General features: G+C 39.9%; 1 protein-coding gene across 4 annotated transcripts in view; it reads right to left on the minus strand.

Moving 5' to 3' along the window:
• Positions 1-12176: 12176 nt before the first annotated feature.
• LOC130647160 (uncharacterized) overlaps positions 12177-19874 on the minus strand; it is a 32449-nt gene continuing 24751 nt past the window's right edge. For all 4 annotated transcript variants that reach the window (XM_057452919.1, XM_057452921.1, XM_057452918.1 and 1 more), the window contains exon 2: positions 12177-13925. In XM_057452919.1, coding sequence (XP_057308902.1) covers positions 12268-13911 — 1644 coding nt within the window. In that variant the 5' untranslated portion in view covers positions 13912-13925 and the 3' untranslated portion in view covers positions 12177-12267. The remainder of the gene's footprint in view (positions 13926-19874) is intronic.

Below are 19874 nucleotides of genomic sequence, written 5' to 3' on the forward strand. Positions count from 1 at the left end.
AAGATCTATACGATGAAGGCAACAGGTATACAAATTTCTAAAAAAAATTTTAAGGTCTAGACAGGCCATTGCTGACGTCAGCAAAATTCGAATGACGCTTATTTTTCATATTTATCCTGCCTCAGTGGATTTTTCCACGGGCTTTATCGACTAGTCTATATAAGAATACGCCAGTTCTGTCTGTCTGTGACTTTTGCAAAGTGGATTATATTCTTCACAATTTTCCTTAACAAATTCTATAAAACATCGCCTCTAAAATTGTTCTGTAATTTACCAAACTTTAACGCTAAAATAGTATTGACGTCAAAGGAAAGTTAATTAAGATTAGTGAAGCCATTACTTAAATTAAATTAAATTTTGAGGCCAAATAACTTGGAAACAAGGTGGTGACGTCAATGTTTTTTAACCGCGTGGGTAACTAGGGACCACCTGGGACCAATTTGCGTAATTTTCCAAACCTGGGTCTCCAAATCCGTTTCGGAATGTACGGGTTTATGACGTCATCAAAAAACCTTTAAATCACAATATTTCCGTAACCGTTTATTAAAAGTACATGATCCTATACATTTTCTTGATCAGCATTTCAAGATTCATAAGATGAAGGCAACGGGTATACAAATTTCAAAAGAAAATTTTTGTTGTTGTTTTATTAGGGACTTTGCTGACGTCAGCAAAATTTTTAAACCTTTATATATCAGTAACCATTAATCAAAAGCACGTGATTATATATATTTTCTTGATCAGCAGTGTGAGCTCTACACAATGAGGAAACATGAAAACAAGTTTCTCAATTTATTTATTGTGTATTTGCACTGCTGACGTCAGCAAAAAATCTAAAACAACCTATTTTTCCATTGTCCTTTTGCCTAAAAGGGGGATTATCACGAACCGAATTGAGCGGCGAATTCGACGGCGAATTGTATCTGAGCATGCTCAGATACAATTCGCCGTCGAATTCGCCGTTCAATTCGGTTCGTGAAAACCCGCCTTAAGTGGATTATCCACGGGCCTTTTCGACTAGTCTATATAATAATACGCTAAGTGTGTCTGTGTGTCTGTAACAGGCAAAGTTGATATGCTTATTTTCCTTTGATGTAGCCGAAAAATGAATGTCTAGTATGTTAAATTTTTTGACGTTACGGCGCGACGTCAATAACACTACTTTAACGTCAATATCCTATATTAAATTAATGAAGCCATTACAGTGCATCTAAAACTTTGAGGCCAAATAACTTGGAAACGAGGTAGTGACATCGATGATTTTTCACCACGTAGGTAATTAGGGACCACCTGGGACCAATTTGGGTAAGTTTCCCAAGCCTGGGTCCCTAAATCCGTTTCGGAATGGACGGGTTGATGACGTCACCAAAAAACCTTCAAACCCTAATATCTCTGTAGTCAAAAATACGCGATCCTATACATTTTCTTGATCAGGACCTATGCAATGAAGGCAGCAGGTATACAAATTTCTAAAAAAAGTTTTTGGGGGTTTGACTGGCCATTATATCTCATTAACCGCTTATCAAAAAGACATGATCATATACATTTTCTTGGTTAGCGTTTTAACTAAATTTCGCCAGCGCGTATGAAATATCGCTGTGGCTGTTGAAAAGGCGCTATAAAGGAAGGCCTGCTCCGGATCGGAGACGCCTCGTCAGATTTAGGGGTGACCTGACTCAGATGGAATTCCTGGCATTGGTTTGAAACCAATGTTATCTTACAACTACGTTGTAAGATAATACTACTAATAAATGTGCATTAACTGTCAATCAAAATTCGATATCTTTGTAACTGCAGCATTCATGACCTTCATGGCCGGTATTGGCATATCCCTCCCACTCATGGCCCTGGCATTGGTACAAGAATCATATAGGGAGTAGGCTAATGAACGGAAGATTAAAAGTCTGGAGAATTGTCTTGATGCCTTAGATCATAAGATAAATGGAGAATTTTGAAGACTGTGAAGGGGTACTCGATGCGTATGATAGATGTACCTGCGGCCGTCGGTTTGTGGTAAGTGGTAAAATGTTGTGCTGGTATTGTTATCATGAATATATCACGTATAATGGGGGTGGTTGCGTATGTACGATGACGTGCAAGTCTCTGAAGTCGTTCGAAATACAATAAACAAGATGCTACAATTTGAAAATGAGCTTTTCATACCTAAAATGTTCTACTCATATGCTGCTACATTTGCAGACATCAAAGATATCAACGTGGACTACCTGACAGTGTCGGATGCTATCCTTGCTAATGGAGGTAAGGATCAAAGGTATATAGTAGGCTACCATACACGATACCTTGTAGAGGCCCTCGGAGTAAAGACGCCAATAATCTGGGGTCACCCGGTATAATGCCAATGCAGTACCGGCAATGAGTCTCGATTTTGAAGAGTACCCCAACTGGGTTGCGAAGTATCGTCAAATCTAGTCCAAAATCAAAGAGTTGATTTCTGGGCAATTGACAATGGAGCCCGTGAAAAAGGACCGTTACGTGGAAGCCAAGCTTAAATACTACAAGGACGCGATCACGACTAAATTCTATGGTATGCTGGTACCCTACGATGAACCCTGCCAAGCCAGTGCCATCCTGGCTATTTCATCGGTAAGGCAAAAACTATTACCCCCAGGTACATTTTACGGAATGTCGGTACAAAGATTTCAAAAAAAAAATGGTTGCTGAGGGTGAGGATTAAAAACCATATATTCTATACGCCATACAAGACCAATAAAATTCCCGGACGTGATTACGCTCACACCAAGTAGGCCGTGATCACAGAAGCGTACCCACGTGCCGTCCATCTTGAATTTCTTCGCAAGCTTGTCCCGCTCCTTGATCTCATTTCGCAGATACTTCTCAATATCATCAATTTTTTTGAGTCTGTATATTATCGTCCTCCGCAGGTGCACTCGGTAGGTTTGGGTATAGCTTGGTTACATCATTCATTTATTTTTATCAGCAAATGCATTGTGACGCCGGTGAACGAAACGTTCTTCTCATGGTGATAGACGTCTGTTAACACGAACTCTAGACGGTCCGTAGAACCCTTCAGTGGAAGGTAAACAGGAGTGTCAAAACTCCAGGTCAACATATCTCCCCAAGCGTTTAACTCCTTGGCGGGAAGCAAGGCCAGGATTTTAGACTTTTTGCCATCAAGTAGGCAGTCGTCCTCGTCCAACTGTGGACACACGAGTCTCAATCTATGGTACACATCGGTCTTGTAATTGGCATCGTGGTCACCGCTCGTGTAGTACTTATTTGCGGGATCGAAGGGTAGGCCTAGGAGCTCTTGAAACGGTCTGTTAATAACCACCGTATACCCGTCACTGACACGGAGTCTGCAGAGTGCATTTCTTAGGACAAACAGTTTAATCTTGTCCTCCGCCTGGCTGTTGACAATACTCGCAATATCTTCTATTCTGTATAAGCCCTTCATGATCTCGATCCGAGTCACCCTCTGGTCAGGTCCCACTTTCCGGATGGTAATATCATTGTTACTACACAGGTTGAGCCATGCAGGTCGAATACTTTTCGATTTCAAGGCAATTCTCGTATCCTGCCCCATGTAGTCTTCAAATATTGTAGGTTTGTCAATGTCAGTAACGTATAGTTGCTTCATCCCTTTCTTGTTAGAAAAAAGGATGAACATGTATTCGTACAATCCCAAGGCAAGGTATAAAAGTAACAGAGGAGAATGGGCACTTAGTGTAACCAACCTAGAGCATCAGGGCTTGTGTCTACGGACTCGCACATTGAGGTGGCATTCCCCGAGTTTACCAAATATGCCATAAAAAATCCCTGCCAATTTGCTGAATGACCCTGTTATGGTGGGTTGGACAGGGCAGTCGTTGGACTACTGGAATATTCAGGTTTATTTCGCTACCCATTGCGCAAGAACTACCTTGGGAATATCCGCTAAACATCTAACGGGTTCCGTACCCTTGTCAACTCGATCTTTAAATTTCACGTGTACTACCACATGCGTCGCATCCTGGCAAGGATGAAGGTGACCATGCCGTATGACGACGGTTTTTCTAAGTACAAAACCGCCCCACTCAACCTCCGGGTATGCACAGGTCTGTCGCGAATACGGTGCAGATGCCAACGCTTTATACAAATTTAAAGCTGTCATGTCGTCGTTGACAAATGGTAGATGGTGGCCTCAAGTTGATGGGGACTGGGCCAAATTCATCATCCCCACAAGTCAAGGCCTGACATCGGAAAGTCTAACCAAGCTGACTGAGAGCATTCACGTCTACGTAGTCTTATTGCTGGGATCGCAAGCAGGGGCTAAACCATCCCTACTTGGGCCTGGTGCAGACAACTATACGGCAAGGCAAATTCTATTGCAAAAATTTGAGGCCATGGTCCAACGTGAGGAAAATGTGGGTCATGACATTACGGAATTCCAGAAGGTGTTGCAATATGCCCGAACTCCGGTGAATTGTGGCGTCATGCCCGGCGTCTACATGCTGCCTTCCGACATTAACCTGCGTATAGGAAAAATTGTAGGGTATAACAACAATATCTTCATAGCACCTGCCAATATAAATGTGGGGGTGCAGATCGATGTGAACAACAAGCCTATTGTTAATCATACTACGCCCTCTAGGCATAACCTACCTCCAAAGCATACCACACCTCCCAAGCATACTATGCCTCCTATGCATACTACACCACCCAAGTATACTATCAAGCTACCTATGCATACTACACCTCCTATACCTCCTAAGCATGCCACACCTATTACGCCTCCCATAGATACTCCTGATCATACTAGCATACAGGCTATACCATCTATACCTCCCAAACATGCTACACCTCCTATACCTGAGCAACCACCACAAAACCAACATGACCGCATTAATCACGGCCGGGGTAGGTATCATCATTGCCTATATATGGCTTAAAAAATAGGTCAATTTCCTGATATAGAGCACGACAAACCCGGCAGCAGCCGCGATGGCCATGTACAGATGTTTTGCCGCGTATTCCACGACTGTTGCAGCTACCCTCAAAAATAACGAGACAACCGTACCAATAATCCCGGGTAATGCGATACCTGCTTTTCCCGCCAGGTATTTAAGGAAGTTTCCGAGCCTTTCAAGTTGCTTTTGTACGAACCCTTCTCCAGCCCGATCCGCGGCACCTCCCCCTGCAGCACCTGCCGCTGCACTTCCTCCCGTAACGGAGAGTATAATGGTGGAAACCAACAGGCCAATAGCAGACACGATACTAGCTATATTTATCCCTTGCTCCCTGAAGAGGGTTTTAAGCTTCTCCAGTAAAGGCATGTCATCCCCAGCGATCTTCATCAACTCGGCCCTGATGTTCTTCAGATGCTTAAAAATCTCAGAGTAGACCATGTCTACCCAGTGCAACCTTCCTATCCTTCTTCAATTTATCAATATCCTTCTCAAGATCGGTGATATCTTGAATCCTTTGCACCCCGGCCTTCTGCTTTTTGAGTTCTTTCAGACTGCCCTCCCTTTTATTGATTTCACTACCATATTTTATAATTTTATCCTTCAATTTTTTAATGTTATCTTGTAGTTTTTCAATTTCGGACCTTATTCCTCCTATATTAATATCCTCCTCGTCGTCGATGCCGGCAATTGAAGTATCTAAAAAACCCTCTACATCGTATGCAAAATTTTGAATACCATCTATTGTTTCCATCTGAATCATCTCCCCCTCCCCCTCATTACCACCCTCCTTCTCCTTATTCACAAGAACATTAGCATCCTGTATGAGGTTCTGGCCTTACCACCTTTGTTGGGCGTCTGATATTTATCAAAACCAATGGCCTTCATACACGTACTACCTAGCAACCTCTGTATCTGTCCGATGGTTGGAAAGTTACCATCTTGCAATGTGAGTACTACTTCCGGTGGGGATCTCCTCCCCGTCACAACCTTTTTAATGATAAGTTGATTTTCTTCATCCATTCTAAACCTGTCGTAATGCATCACGTCGGACCCCATATCCAGATTAACCATAAGATATGAGTAAAGACTATCAACCTTCGAATGAAAAAGCTCGGATTTGGCCTCCTCCGTACCCAGTCCCAGTCGCCTATGCGCACCTCCCGACTGTTGTCCTGGTGTTGAGGTCCCCAATGTTCCAGGGAGTTGTTGCGTTGATGGAGTATCTTCTTTATCATCCCCATCACCCCTATCATCAAGATCATCTTCATATGTAAATATCGGATTATCAGCCATTTTATTAGAACATTTTCCTCCTATAATAAAATGAATGCATTCGGAACGACAGTATCAAGGGCAGGAAGCAAAGGGTTCAGATAAGCCATATACCCTCTACAATCAACCAGAATCAAGACCTCTATGTTGATATTCCCAACATGGGGCAGAACGATGTCATTTTTCCAGGTAGTCTCAAGCTCTGGTTTGAGCTGACGCTAACGGAACAATTACAAGGCGTACCATTGTCAGCAACATTGGCAAAAGTCTGGTTAAGAATCTACGCATTACGTTAAATGGCAAAGAGGTCTAGAATATATCAGATTACAATATCCTGGCAGTGTACCGGAATCTCTGGCTGCCGAAATTTGATAGGGATAACAACCTTATCCTGGACGGCATAAACCCCAATGACGGGACAATCAGGGCACTGCAAGTCAAAGCTAGCGACCACGTTGGTACGGATGAAGAGAAGGCGATTGTTGCCGCGTATGGTAACACATTCTGCATCCCATTGGGAAAAATTTTTGAACTGGCCTGAGATTTACCCTTGTTTCCGGCAAGTTTATATGACAGATTTAAATTTGATGTACATTTTGCGTCCCATGCTGACGTCATCAAAGATGCAGGGACGGCAGCCTCGGGGAGCACGCGGCCAAAGCGGCCGATGCCGCGTACAAAATTACTAATATATAGCTTCAATTTGACAAGATCACTCATGAGGGCCTCGCTAGCGCTATGATGTCAAGGTATGCAAGATTGGCCCTACCCTATGAACGGATACTCCGTAGCAAAGTAGTCATTATGAAAAAGGCAGATACCAGTTACAACCTCCAAATTGAAACTCCTGCCAAGTCCTTAAAGGGCGTCTTGCTATTGTTCCCCGGGAAAGTGAAGCACCATGCGGGTGTCAATGAGGTGTTTTATAACCCCAAAATCGAGAGTATTAGTATCACCGTTGAAGAGGAGCCCAATGAACTGTATAGCCAAGCCATGCTCCCCAAGGACCACCTCGAGCAGATTGTAAACATTTTCGGTGCCCACGACTCTAACGTCACGATTGGCCAATTCTTCAACGAGAGATACGCCCTATTTGTGGACTTCCGGGCCTTTTCCGATGATATTTTACATGGTAGTGGAAGGCCCCATTATAATACATAACATAAAAATAATAAATGACATTACACATGACAAAAAAGACCGACAGAACCGGGGATTTTGCATGCTATGTGTACTTGCTTTAAGACGCCCAAATGAACATACTTAGGGGTAGGCTCGATGGTGTGGAGTACTGAAATAAGGATGGCAACAATAGCTGTGATAGTGGTCGGGGCTTTCATAAATGCACTGGCATTCAGTGGGACCAATTTTCTATCCAGTAAGCTCTCGGTGCACGGCGAAGCGGAACGGAGGCGTCATGACGAGGCCGTTGAAAAGCTTAAGGATAAGGTCGATTGGTTCACCAGGCAGCGGGAGATGCAAGTAAAGACCGATAAAAACCTTCGTGAACTCGATGACGATATGTATCGGTATTATATCGCTTCGGATAAAAAGGTTCCGGAATTGAAAAATTTTTACACCCCTTCAAAAACCCAACAAGATGGCGAATTGACGTTCGTCCTTGGCTCCTTATCCCTGCTGGGGTTTGTGGCATATAAATACTTATAAGAACGTTTTCTGACATATAATAAATATGTCAGAAATATCGCATATTGTTACGGAAGAAGAGGCGGGAAAGCTAGGTCAAGTTTACTATACCCAGAAAATCTCTGGAAAGCCTCAAGGCTATTAAAGTACTCGCGAAGGAGAGCGGTCTCTCCAAAAAGGTAGTCGCTCATTGGCTATCCAGGCAGCTCTTGTGGTTGAGACACATTCGAGGTCCGAAACGTATAGACTACCCCATTTTACCGTTACAAGACCTAACGAGATGCACCAGTTTGATCTACTATACATGCCCCATGATCGATTGTATGGTAATACGTACAAGTATATCCTGACGGGCATTGATGTAGCCTCGAGATATAAGGTAGCTAGACCTCTACGAACTATAAAGGCTAGCGAAGTCGCGGGGATAATCCAAGATATCTACAAGGCAGGACCCCTTCATTACCCCAAAACCTTCCAGTGTGACAATGGTTCTGAATTCAAGTCAAATGTAATCAAGCTTCTAAAGGACAAGGGGGTTGAAATTAAGAGGGCTGCAACCAAATATCATCATACGTTTACAGCCTTTGTAGAGAGCTACAACAAGGTACTTGCTGAAAGGCTATTCAAGCCTCAGAATGCGCAGGAATTAGCTTCTGATGAGACTAGCAGCACCTGGGTGAAAAATCTATATACCATCGTCAAAAGCCTCAATAATACCAAGACTGCCATGATTAAGATAAAACCTAACAAGGCGATTAAGCTTGAGGAGGTGCCGCTTGCAAAAAGTCAGCAATATCCTGAAGAGACACCCCTACCTGAAGATGGGTTGTATTTATACCTCCTGCAGCCCGGAGAGGAGCATGGAGATCCGAGAAGATGCGCCGCCGATGCTTTCTGGAGTAGGAAAATGTATAGGTTTGACCATATTATAGCGGTTAGCCGTGCTTTATACTACTTAAAGGATGGTCCTGAAAGGAGCTTTGTGTCGAAAGAGTTGATGCCTATTCCGGAGGATGTTGAAGTACCTCCAGAACATGTTAAAGAGTGGTAATAGTCCCAGGCTTTACCAAGTGGCACCGCGGAGATGCCCCCTTGTGCCCTACTATTGCGGACTTGAAACATTGAAGGTATCATGCCAATTTTAGTCTTCATTAGGGAGTTGGTTTGGAACCAATATATGATGCGAGGATATTTATACTACACACAAGGGTAGTTAAATTAGCGTCCGGCCAGATCTGTCCATACCTAGGATACCACCTATTCCGCTAGTTCCAATAGGCCTTCATGCGTATAGTGCTCAACAAGCCTAAAATGTCTTACGCGCTCCGGGTTGACTTCAATACATCCACGTTCTCGAAGCCAATTGTAATGCACGATAGCATTGGGTGTCTCTGCTAGTACCACAATCTCACCCTTGGGGTAGTCAACAAGCTTATTCCGTATTTTTTGAGCTACATGCCCCTGTTGACCACAAATGGCAAGGTATTGGAAAGGATCATCGTTGTTCTTCTGGATAATCATCATACTATTATCTTTTCCAGGATCTTCGAGGTGGAGCACAGCACGTTGCTGTAGCTCCTCAGTTTCATCCCCAACGCCATGAGCTGACTATCCCTGTCCTCAATTTCATCATTGAAAAGGACCAGAACATTATCCTTCTTCTCAATAGTCTCCTGTAATTTTTCCACCCTCTTCCCGGCCATCCATTTTCTCAAGGCTACGGCCTTAGGCTTTCTTGACCTGACGGTAATTCCGAGGACCCCGTCCAACGTGACAGATACATCATGGGGATTTTTCCCTCCTCCTAGCATACCCGACCGGCTGTACCCGCCGGGTACAGTCTGCGTCATACCCTCTATTTCTACCCTTGATATTGTGATATGACGATCAAGGCCATACTTCCTGGCATTTGGAATACATAGGATTTTCTCGAGATAAGCACGTTTGAACAGGGGCTGATTTTGTTTATCGAACAAGGTCTCAATTGATCCTGCAGGTATTGCGTTGAATAAGGCGAGTTGTGAAGACATCCTCTATAGACTAATGCTTGGCCAGAGGATTTCGCTGTGGTCATTGGAAAATATTTCAAGTACTAGGGTGTTCCAATCTCACATGCAGGCATGCATGTTTGGATTTTTTAAGATCAGGCTTGATATCATCCCAATCGGGGATCATGCTCGTCTCTTCATTGATTAGCCTCATGTCACTCCTCTCATGAGGATACCATAAAAACAAGGCCTTCTTCTGCCTCCTGAGGTTCTTGGGCAGGGCAGTGTAGCTCTGGGCTAGGAGCCAAAGACTGTGCTTACGATGCCTACCCGAAATAGCCAATTCAAGTAGGGGTTGTCGACGCCTATCGAGGCTTTCATCGGCTATGACGTCGTCAATCACAAACAACGTGTCCTCGCCTGCCAGTAACGAGGATAATTTTTGGATCCATTCGCAGAGTTGTTCCTTAGGCTCTATAAGGAACACATAATTATCCTTCCAAAGCGATGCCCTCTCTAAATAGGTTGTATTCCACCGTATAGTAGGGCATAGGATCACAATATCGTGGAAGTGCTTCCTATACTCATTTTCCAGTAGGTCCAGTACACGCTGTGTTTTGCCACAGCTTGTGGGCCCCGTGAAAATTGCTATGTGGGGGTCCTTAATAACATCCATTTACTAATAGTTGCTCCACTTCCTGTCATGAATTTTCGGGTATAACGCGGCACATGAAGAACATATTAAGACACCTCCGTGATTATTCACCAAAGACCCCGGTGCATTTGGTACAACGCCAGGCAATCCATACAGCTCTTGGTTCGACCATTGCCCTTAACCTTGAACCTGTTAGGCACTTCTTTTCCATTTACTATTCATTTGCCCGCCCTGTGCACTTGGTTCCTTCCATAACTCGTGTTTGTCCCTGGGGACAAACACGAGTTTTACCGGATGCTTTATTTCGGAGATATTAAAGACTTTTTGTACCACCCTTGTTTGATCGCGTATTCATCGAACAGGATCACCGCCGCGATATAGCCTGCAAGCTTCAGGCCGTCCTCCAAGTCCATCTTAGCCCCTTGTCCAGAAGTTGCTGTGTCTGATTTGCTCGGATTGCGTGTATTCTATATAACAGAACCTTGATTGATAAAAGCATCAAAGGGATTAGAGAGGTTATCCTTGGTAAGTATTTATGTTGGATTGGAGTCAGTTTCACGTAAAAGGGCTGACTGAAAATCTAACCATTTTACACAAAGCTGATTCTCTCCTAACTGGGTTAGTAAACCCAGCCAGCCCTGTTTAGATGGTAGAGCACGATGGGTAGCTCTTTTGGAGCACGCTGGAGTATTGGTGGAAGCGTGTTTTTATCTTCTGAAATAGTTTCACTTGGTGCTGATTGTACTTCTTTCAGTTGTTTTTTCTGTAGTACTTATATTTCTTTGGGTGGTAATGGTGAAAAAGTAGCTGATGGGTTTCTGTGTGTTTTCTGACATCATTAGCAGGAATTGATGGAGCTGTCCTTCTCCTTCTCCTTCCCCTTTTCCTTCTCCTTCTCCCGGCCCTTTTATTTTTAAAATGTTACAATCCCTGGGTTTAAGGTTGGTGAAAATGTTTTCAATTGGCTACGTGTTTACTTTAAATCGCCTGATAATAGATAGAGAGAGAAAGGCCTTAAAAATTCAATAAGAATGCTTTTTATTTTCAACTAATAGAAACAAAGTATTAGTATGAATTTTCCACGGCCTGCTACAAACAAAGTATCCCTTAGGTAGCCAAAACGCTCTTGAACTTTTTTTACTTTTTACTGTCTCGCCTGCGAACTCAATTTTAGGCCAAAATTGGTCCAATAATTAAAACAACTTTATTTTAAACAAAATTTAGCAAAGTTAACAAAAAAAGTATGCCGGACATGATGGTGACATCAAAATTTTGATTTTTTGTCACCTAAATGCCGTTTAAAAGCATAAACGTTTCAATAGCGCGACTTTCAACCATAAATGATAGGCTGTATTTTTTGTTAGCAGAAATTGTGGAATTGCTGAATTACTGAATTACTGAAGTAAACTTTATTCGCGAGGTTGTTTGCGTATATCATACGTCTTGTTTCAAATTGTTTTGCCATTTTAATATACGAAAAAAAGGCAAAAATCTCTGGGAACAAGGGTGAGTACCAACCACAAGTAAAATGTCAAGTACAGGACCGATCTTGCTTTGCCTAGAATATCGCTCAAAGTAAAGTACACTTTTAATGCGGAACAGTCCAGAGAAACTATAATACCGACTACTACGTTGAAGAGTTTTACAATCTTGAAGATAATTGTCAGACATTAGAAACTAAACACGTTTATTCCGAAACGGATTCGGGGACCCAGGTTTCTTTCTTATCATTTTTTTTGCCTAAGTGGATTTTTGCACGGCGGGCCGTATAGACTAGTTATATACTATTTTTAAAAAAGAGCAATTGTGACGGGTCACAAGTCTTTGTTTCGTTCACATCTCTATACTTTGAATCGACAACAGTCACCAGATGTTGTGTGGTATATAACACCAAAACGCAGCATGTAATTAAATTTGTGAACAAAAGCGTTTTCCATTTATTTCGCCAAATCCTAACGATTGGAAGGTTCAAATACCACGTCATGATGAAAATCCCAAATAATGTGAAAACAAATTCGCTAGCTGTAGCCAAGATTGTTCGATATAAAAACTCGATCAAAATATCTCTTGGATTAAAGTTTTTTCCATCAGCTGTCGAACCAAATTGCAGGGCGTAAAGTTGAACAAAGGCGTTTGTTAGAATGAGAGCTGCGATCTCCTGTATTATATTACAAATAGTTAGATCTGCAATCAGACGCTGTGTCCTTGGTGTTCGGAACATTCCAACGTGACAAGAAATCCTTTCTCTTTTTAGTACTTTCTTATAAAACCAAACGTAAAAATGATCTCGAAGCACAACTGAAAGCCTTTCCAGGAGTCCAACAAATCCATGTGCTATACAAAGCAAGGCGAAGTATTTAAAGGACTCTACTTCAGCTTGTAAAGTTCTGTATACAATAGGAGCTGCTGAATATACGGCAACCACAAGGACGTAAGATGTTCCAGGATGATTTACACTTGCTACGTTTTGTATAGCTAAACGAGAAATTGTTTTACATATTGCCCCACTTAATGGCGCTGCAGCTGCTACAATAGCCTGCTGTAAAGGAGACAGTTGAACAAACCAGGGGATAAGTAGATACACAATAGAATACAATGTTAACGTCCCTAGCATAAACTGTGAACCCAACTGAAAAGTGAGCACAGCCTTTTTCCACGTTGCACGATGAAAGAATCTTGATATTCGATAACTGTTAAAAACCATCATTCCAACAAAGAGAGCATTTAAGGGACCACTTATCCAAGCGCTGTCATATACGTTGTATATTTGTAGATATAAACGATAAACAGAATCTAAGAATGCTGCACTTAAGTTCCAATTTAATAAATGCAGGGGTCCAATCACATCCCATCCAAACACAAGTAGCATGGTAAAAATATGAAAGAATTGAAGTAACCAGCCTTCAAATATTTGAACCGTAACACGTATACGCTGTACTGAAATAGGAATATCCTTCCATTGGACATCAGAGCACACATCAGCAGTGTTTATGTCAACAAACATCAGCAGAACAGCAGCTGAACCAACTATAAAACTACCAAGAACAGTAATGTAAAAGGAATACTTAACACAAGTTCCCAACCATTTCCATCCTGGAACTCTATTTTCTCTCCATTTCAGATGAGATGGCAAAGCGTCAGTCTCTTTTTTGTCTTTCTGTTCTTCTTCCTCTTCAAAGAAATAATGCGTAGCTTCCTGCGCAGTGAACTCTTCGTAAATATCATCATTAGAACCATACATGTAAAAATCCGTCAGCGCATCCCTCTGCGTGTTCACTAAAAGCCTTGATGTTAATTGATCTTCATCAGAAATACTACCGGTCGTGCTTTTTGGAGCATCGTTAAGTTTATAATTTTGAAGAACGCCTCCTGCAATTCCTTCGACTGCAGAAACAGCAAATGCTACCACCACAGAACACATAATAATGCGGAAGCCTGAAAGACAGAAAGAGAACACTGTATTGAACACTGAAAAATTACAAACATGACACGGCCAAAAAGCTAAGTCAAGTGAACGGAGCAAGGGTGAATTGATTTAAGGGTCTTTAACGTAAACATTGTATTTAGTATTAGTGCGTTGTAGTAGTGATGTCAATTGAGAAAGCTGCGATTAGACTTCAACATTATTATGCACACACACAGAAAACGAATATCGTTACGAAGCACGCACGAAATCTACTTACTAAAAGTTTACCTCCAGAGTACCCTGTTACAGGTTACACAGAACTGTTTGGTGCGGTGAAAAGAATGCATCAAAAGTCCCTGATTCCGTCTTAATGAGTAAAATGTTAAATCTTGATGAATTGAAGTTAGTGTTGGAAAGAATAATCTCAAGTAGCTCGGTTTTTATCAGGCGGTAATTCACGTTAAACAGATGCGCTAATATTTGAACATTTTTTAATTTATTTTAACGTGAGTTAGCGCGACCACACTTTTGTAGAAAAAAGGCATGTTATGTGTGCAAAAGACATTTTTTTTTAAAAAAAGATTTTATATTAATTAGGTGGTAATATTTACCATATTGGCGGTCGCTTTACAAAAAAATCATGGACCTAAAAATCTAGGCAATTTTCTATTTTGAATTTCCCTTCTTCATTTAATTCACCTCATGAAAATTCATAAAAAAAATTCTCGTTGTTATTAGACATATTTCATCAACGGCAAGATTTAAATTAGCTTTAATTTTACTTGTAATGGAGCTGTCCTAGCGCTAAATTCTTAATAACTCTGGAGTAAGAAAAAAATTAACGCAATTTAACATCAAATGAAAACGAAGCTTTAACAACTCCTGGGAACACAATCGTTTATGTCATGTCCACATGGTGAATTTACTGGTATGGGTGCAGGTGCTGACGTTACCATTCCACTTTATATAACGCTTTCAAACCTCCACCGAATAGTTAATGATTGTCCAAGCTACGGTTATAAACATAAAACAAATATACTTTTCTGAAATCAATATTTTTGTGGTCTAATAAAGACACCGAATTCTTGAATTCAATTGAAGTGAGGGATAACTTAACACATCTTGAATCTTATTGATCAGTTAAGAAATCATACATATTGCAATGTCATCCAAAGTTGTCATGTTTTTTCTCTTGAAATGCCTGCAACGGACGCACTTATATATCCACCGGTGTTCGTTATTTATATTCGCACACCATCGCTTACAAACCCATATGTTTATAATCAAACCTAGCTACTAAGTTTTCCAAAGTTTTTAAGCAATTTAAGCACATGTAAAATTTAATTCAAACACTTAACTTGAAGGGAGCGTTTATTTAAACATTCTCAAAATACTCTTAAACTGATCTTAATTTCCCTTTTATTTTGTCATTTTTGAAGTTTAAAGCAGAATTTCAATAGTTCTTAACAAAGCCTTAAATGTTCTTAACATGTTCTAAAGCTTTTGACCTCTGAAACCATTTATTCTTATTACACATAGATTTTTCTTAGTGTAGACAGGGATTAAATACTGATTCTAGTAATCTCTTTAATAATAGCCGTATTTTGTCTGTCTCTGCGCGGACCCCCCGGTGAGTTAGAAAATTGTGCTACGGAAACACGAATATCAAATGCGATATATTTTATCCACTTTGTTGCCGCGGGTAAATATAAAGGACGGGCGAACCCGTGGACTTTTCCACGGGCAACGACTAGTCTCTATAATAATAGCCGTATTCTGTCTGTCTCTGCGCAAGATGGCACCTGAAGTAGCGAGAGATACGAAATGCGGTATATAAAGGACGGGCGACCCCGTGGATTTTTCCACGGGTTAACGACCATCTATATTATAATACCCGTATACGTCTTTCCGTCTGTCTGTCACGCAAAATAATAGCTTAGCTGCGCAAGTAGCAAGACGCACGCAATGCGGTATAAAAAGGACAGGCGAACCCGTGGATTTTTCCACGGTCTAACGACTAGTAATATAAAATCAAGGATCAGGGAGAAAATTTTAAGATTAAAAAAAAAAAAAATGGTTCAACTAAGCAAATTTTGTATCATTTTTAAATAATCTTTTATGAAAATTTTCTAAAGTGAGCAAATGATAAATTTACAACACTTAGATTGACAAGCAAGAATAATCTTGAAGTATTTGAAGCTGTAATAGTCTTTACATAATCAAAGAAAACTAACTTTGTTTATCTGGTTGCTTCATCAAACCACATGAAATAGTGTTAAGACTACTCTAATTAGTGGATGACATTTCAACGAAAATCGTCAAAATTTCAGAAATATTATAGAACCAAAATGAAGATCTTGACATTTTTAATATTTTAAAGGTTTCCATCTCTTTTATCATTTTTACACATATATCAATTGTGTGCGTTGAAAGAATGACTAACTGCATGACCCAGAACGTAGTTTCTGAAAATTTTGTGTAACAAATAAATGTATTTTTCACTTGAAGATTTAAGCTCCTCTCCTTCTCAGCATGTCCCTGTATAGCAATTAGACGTTTGATCCTTGTTACTACAAATACTCTATTAAGCGCCCACTCCTGAATTTGCGCCCACTTATTTTAATATTTCATAATTAACAGAAGATGAGGTCTAAATATTCAAGAACTGCATTCTTTAAAACCATCTCCACTCTCAAATGCTTTTGAAAATGCTTGTCTTTCTTAATAGTTGATTAGCTTGTATATTTTGTTGAAACATTTTTTAAAGCGCCCCTCCCTGAATAAAAATTAAAATTCTAGAAGTCGTAAGTCGAGAATTTGCTATATATGCAACTTAATAAATCATATCACATATCACAAAAATATTATTATAAAAAAAACACCAAGGGGAGGCGAAATCCGCCCCCGCCTTAAAACTTAATAGCATTAACAAATACATTGACATTGTTTTAATCATATGTGTGATAACGTATTATTTCACGCCATTTCGGGCGTTGTTAATATGTTCAACAAACTCATCAGCAAAATTAACGCCCATAGCAAGGCGCACCTCTTTGCCATTGTTGTCTGCAGTGATATTTACCAAACCATCAGGACAGCCGGAACAGCAGCATGGTTTATAATAAATAAAGCTTCCGGAAACCGAAAAAGAGGTTTCATGGTGGCAAGTTTTAATAAAACTTAACGGCATGTCTACCACTTTCGAAGAAATACAGCCATTGGTGTAATATAAAATATTTCTGTCTGTTATAAACAAAGTTCCAGAGCGTTGTATGGTTCGGACTTGATTATTTTCCTGCACAATAAAAACATGATCACCGTAAGTTGAATGTAAAACCTTTCCTTCCACGTCAGCTGGTAGTGAAGACATGGGTTTGCAACAACAACAACCCATGGTAGTGCTGCAGATAAGTCTCTGTTTCTGATTCAATTTTCTGTGTACTTCTGTGTATACATTTTACTGTTGCTTTTTATAGAATGAAAATTACACTTCCTTCCTGCCGAGATTGAAATAAAATAGTCAGCATTAATTAATTCAGACTTTTAAAAGGGAAATTTTCTTTTATGTAGTACGCATTGAATTGTTAATTATTGTAAATTCCCCAATTAGTCTTAATTACGGACTTTCATACAGCGCAGTCTGGGCACGAATAAAGCGCTTGTAGGGACAAATTTTTAGCTTGTTTTTGTTTGACTCGATAGTCACTTTCTCACAAAGAATTATTTGTGTCATACGGAGAAAGGTCGTGAAATGTGTAACCTTTTGTTGTTTCTTTTCTAATTCTTAACCCTATTCGGTCCGGGGTTTTTCGAACATACTATGACCGGGGGGGGGGGGGGGGGGGCGGATTCCGCCCCCCCTCAATAACTTTTCATAGGGTTGTTCAAATTGAATCAAACTTGGCACACTTATAGTACGTCATAAGAGGAACAAAATGGCGCCAAAAAAAATTTGCTTCCGTCAGCACATTTTCTGTGACGTCATCAAAAGCTTAAAAATTGTTAAAAATGCCACTATCTGCTTAAAATATAATTACTTTTGTTCTAGAGCGAATTTTTACATTCTGTTTGAAGTTTCTGAAAGCTAAATAAAAGTTATTTAACATATCTTCCGGTTTTTACATGGATCGGATAAAAAATTGCTAAAAATTGCCCGAAAATCCGTTTTTTTCCGATTTTCGGGTAAAATCCGACAAAATCGGGAAATCGGATTAGTCACGTGTTCAAACTATTCAAAATGATTCTTCTTAATGAAACAAAGTTGTGTTGCAAGTTTCAAATTCTAAGGATAATCCTAACAGGAGTTATTATATTTTCTCCATTATAAGGATTTCATAGAGATTTTTAAGGGTAGTTTCGAGTAATGGCCAATATCAAAGCCTCTGAAAGGTATGGGACCTAAAAAATTTGCATGCAGGTGTCTAATAGATAAATGTTGAAACTCAGTAAGTATTACAGCCATGTAACAAAGCAATCAGGAGTTATTAAAAAAAAACCGTCAGGGGGGGCGGAATCCGCCCCCCCCGGACCGAATAGGGTTAACATTTAACATTTAAATAAAGTGTTGAAATGGTGCTGCTAGTCCTCTCTTTGGTATATTATCTTTATTAAAACAAGAACAACTTACAGTTATTAACTTTTACAAAGTTTAAAGTTGGATGATGGTAAAAGGGTGTTTTTAGCTCTTGTGCCTGCAGGCAGAGGCAATGAGCATGGACTGAAGTATCTATAAGAAAATACATGACGCACTTCTAGATATTACACATTTTTTCCTTATAATCAACCTTCATGGTATGAATTAAATATAGCTAGCTAGATTGCTGTAAACGACCATATGTACAATGTAATCTGTTTGGCTATGGCTGCAACAAGGACAACCAAAACGAATTAGAGCTAGCTAGCTTATTGTTGCCAAAGTAGAAGAAATGGATAATCAAATATCAAGCTAAAAGAATCAATATATGAATAATTATCAAAGAATATTTTTAAATTTGGACGAAAGGTTATTAAAAATGCCAAAACTGCATATGTAGCTTATCTATACTGTCCTTATTATGTAATTATCTAAAAGCGAATATTTAACCCCGCCAACTGCATAACTTTATGGTTTAGCATCTCTAAAAAAAAAATTTGAAAAAATTGTGTGAATGGGAAGTCATCGGATGAAAAGCAAATTAGTAAAAACATTCAAACATCCATTTAGCTACTATAATTTTGTTGTTTTGATGCAGAAAAAGTCGTGGATGCCGAAAAGACGTTAAAGACATATTTTCAGACAATGTATAAGGAACTGATATACATATTGGAATATAGATATACTAGTCGTTAGCCCGTGGAAAAATCCACGGGGACGCCCGTCCTTTAAATTAACCCGTTGCAACAAAGTGGACAGAAATATATCGTCTTTGGTATTGGTGCGCATTTTAAAAATTTCGTGTTTCCGTTACGGGACACGGCTTTCGCGGACACACAGACAGACAGACAGACGGAATACGGCTATTATTAAAGAGATTGATAAATGCTTATGCCAATTTCGCTAACAGATTCATTGTTAATCCCCTTGGGTTTAAAATTGAATTTTTTTTTAATTCAACTTTTCTCGCTAACTTTTTTTTGAGGAAAAGATTTTCAGGATGAAGGTAATCCTCAAAAGATAGATTTTTGCGGAAAGAAGTTTTCGTGAGTTTTTTAGTTTTTTTTTCTTTAGTTTACAATTTTACAACAAATTTTAAGAGCCAGTCATGTGTTTGCATGTGTTTACAACTTATTTGCTGAAATAAATTCTTGTCAATAAGTTTAAAGAGAACATTTTCTTACTTGCATGTAATTTTGCTATGATATCTTTCCAACCTTTTCCTATCCTTGTCAGAAAAATTTGACCCACCATTCCTCTTTTAATACTAGATTCCTAACCAATTATATATATGCAATATTAAATTTTAGCTAATCTGGCAATTTTGGAGTTTTTTGCAAGAATT

This window comes from Hydractinia symbiolongicarpus, chromosome 6 (genome assembly GCF_029227915.1).
Source record: "Hydractinia symbiolongicarpus strain clone_291-10 chromosome 6, HSymV2.1, whole genome shotgun sequence".
In the NCBI taxonomy this organism is placed as follows: Eukaryota; Metazoa; Cnidaria; class Hydrozoa; order Anthoathecata; family Hydractiniidae; genus Hydractinia; species Hydractinia symbiolongicarpus.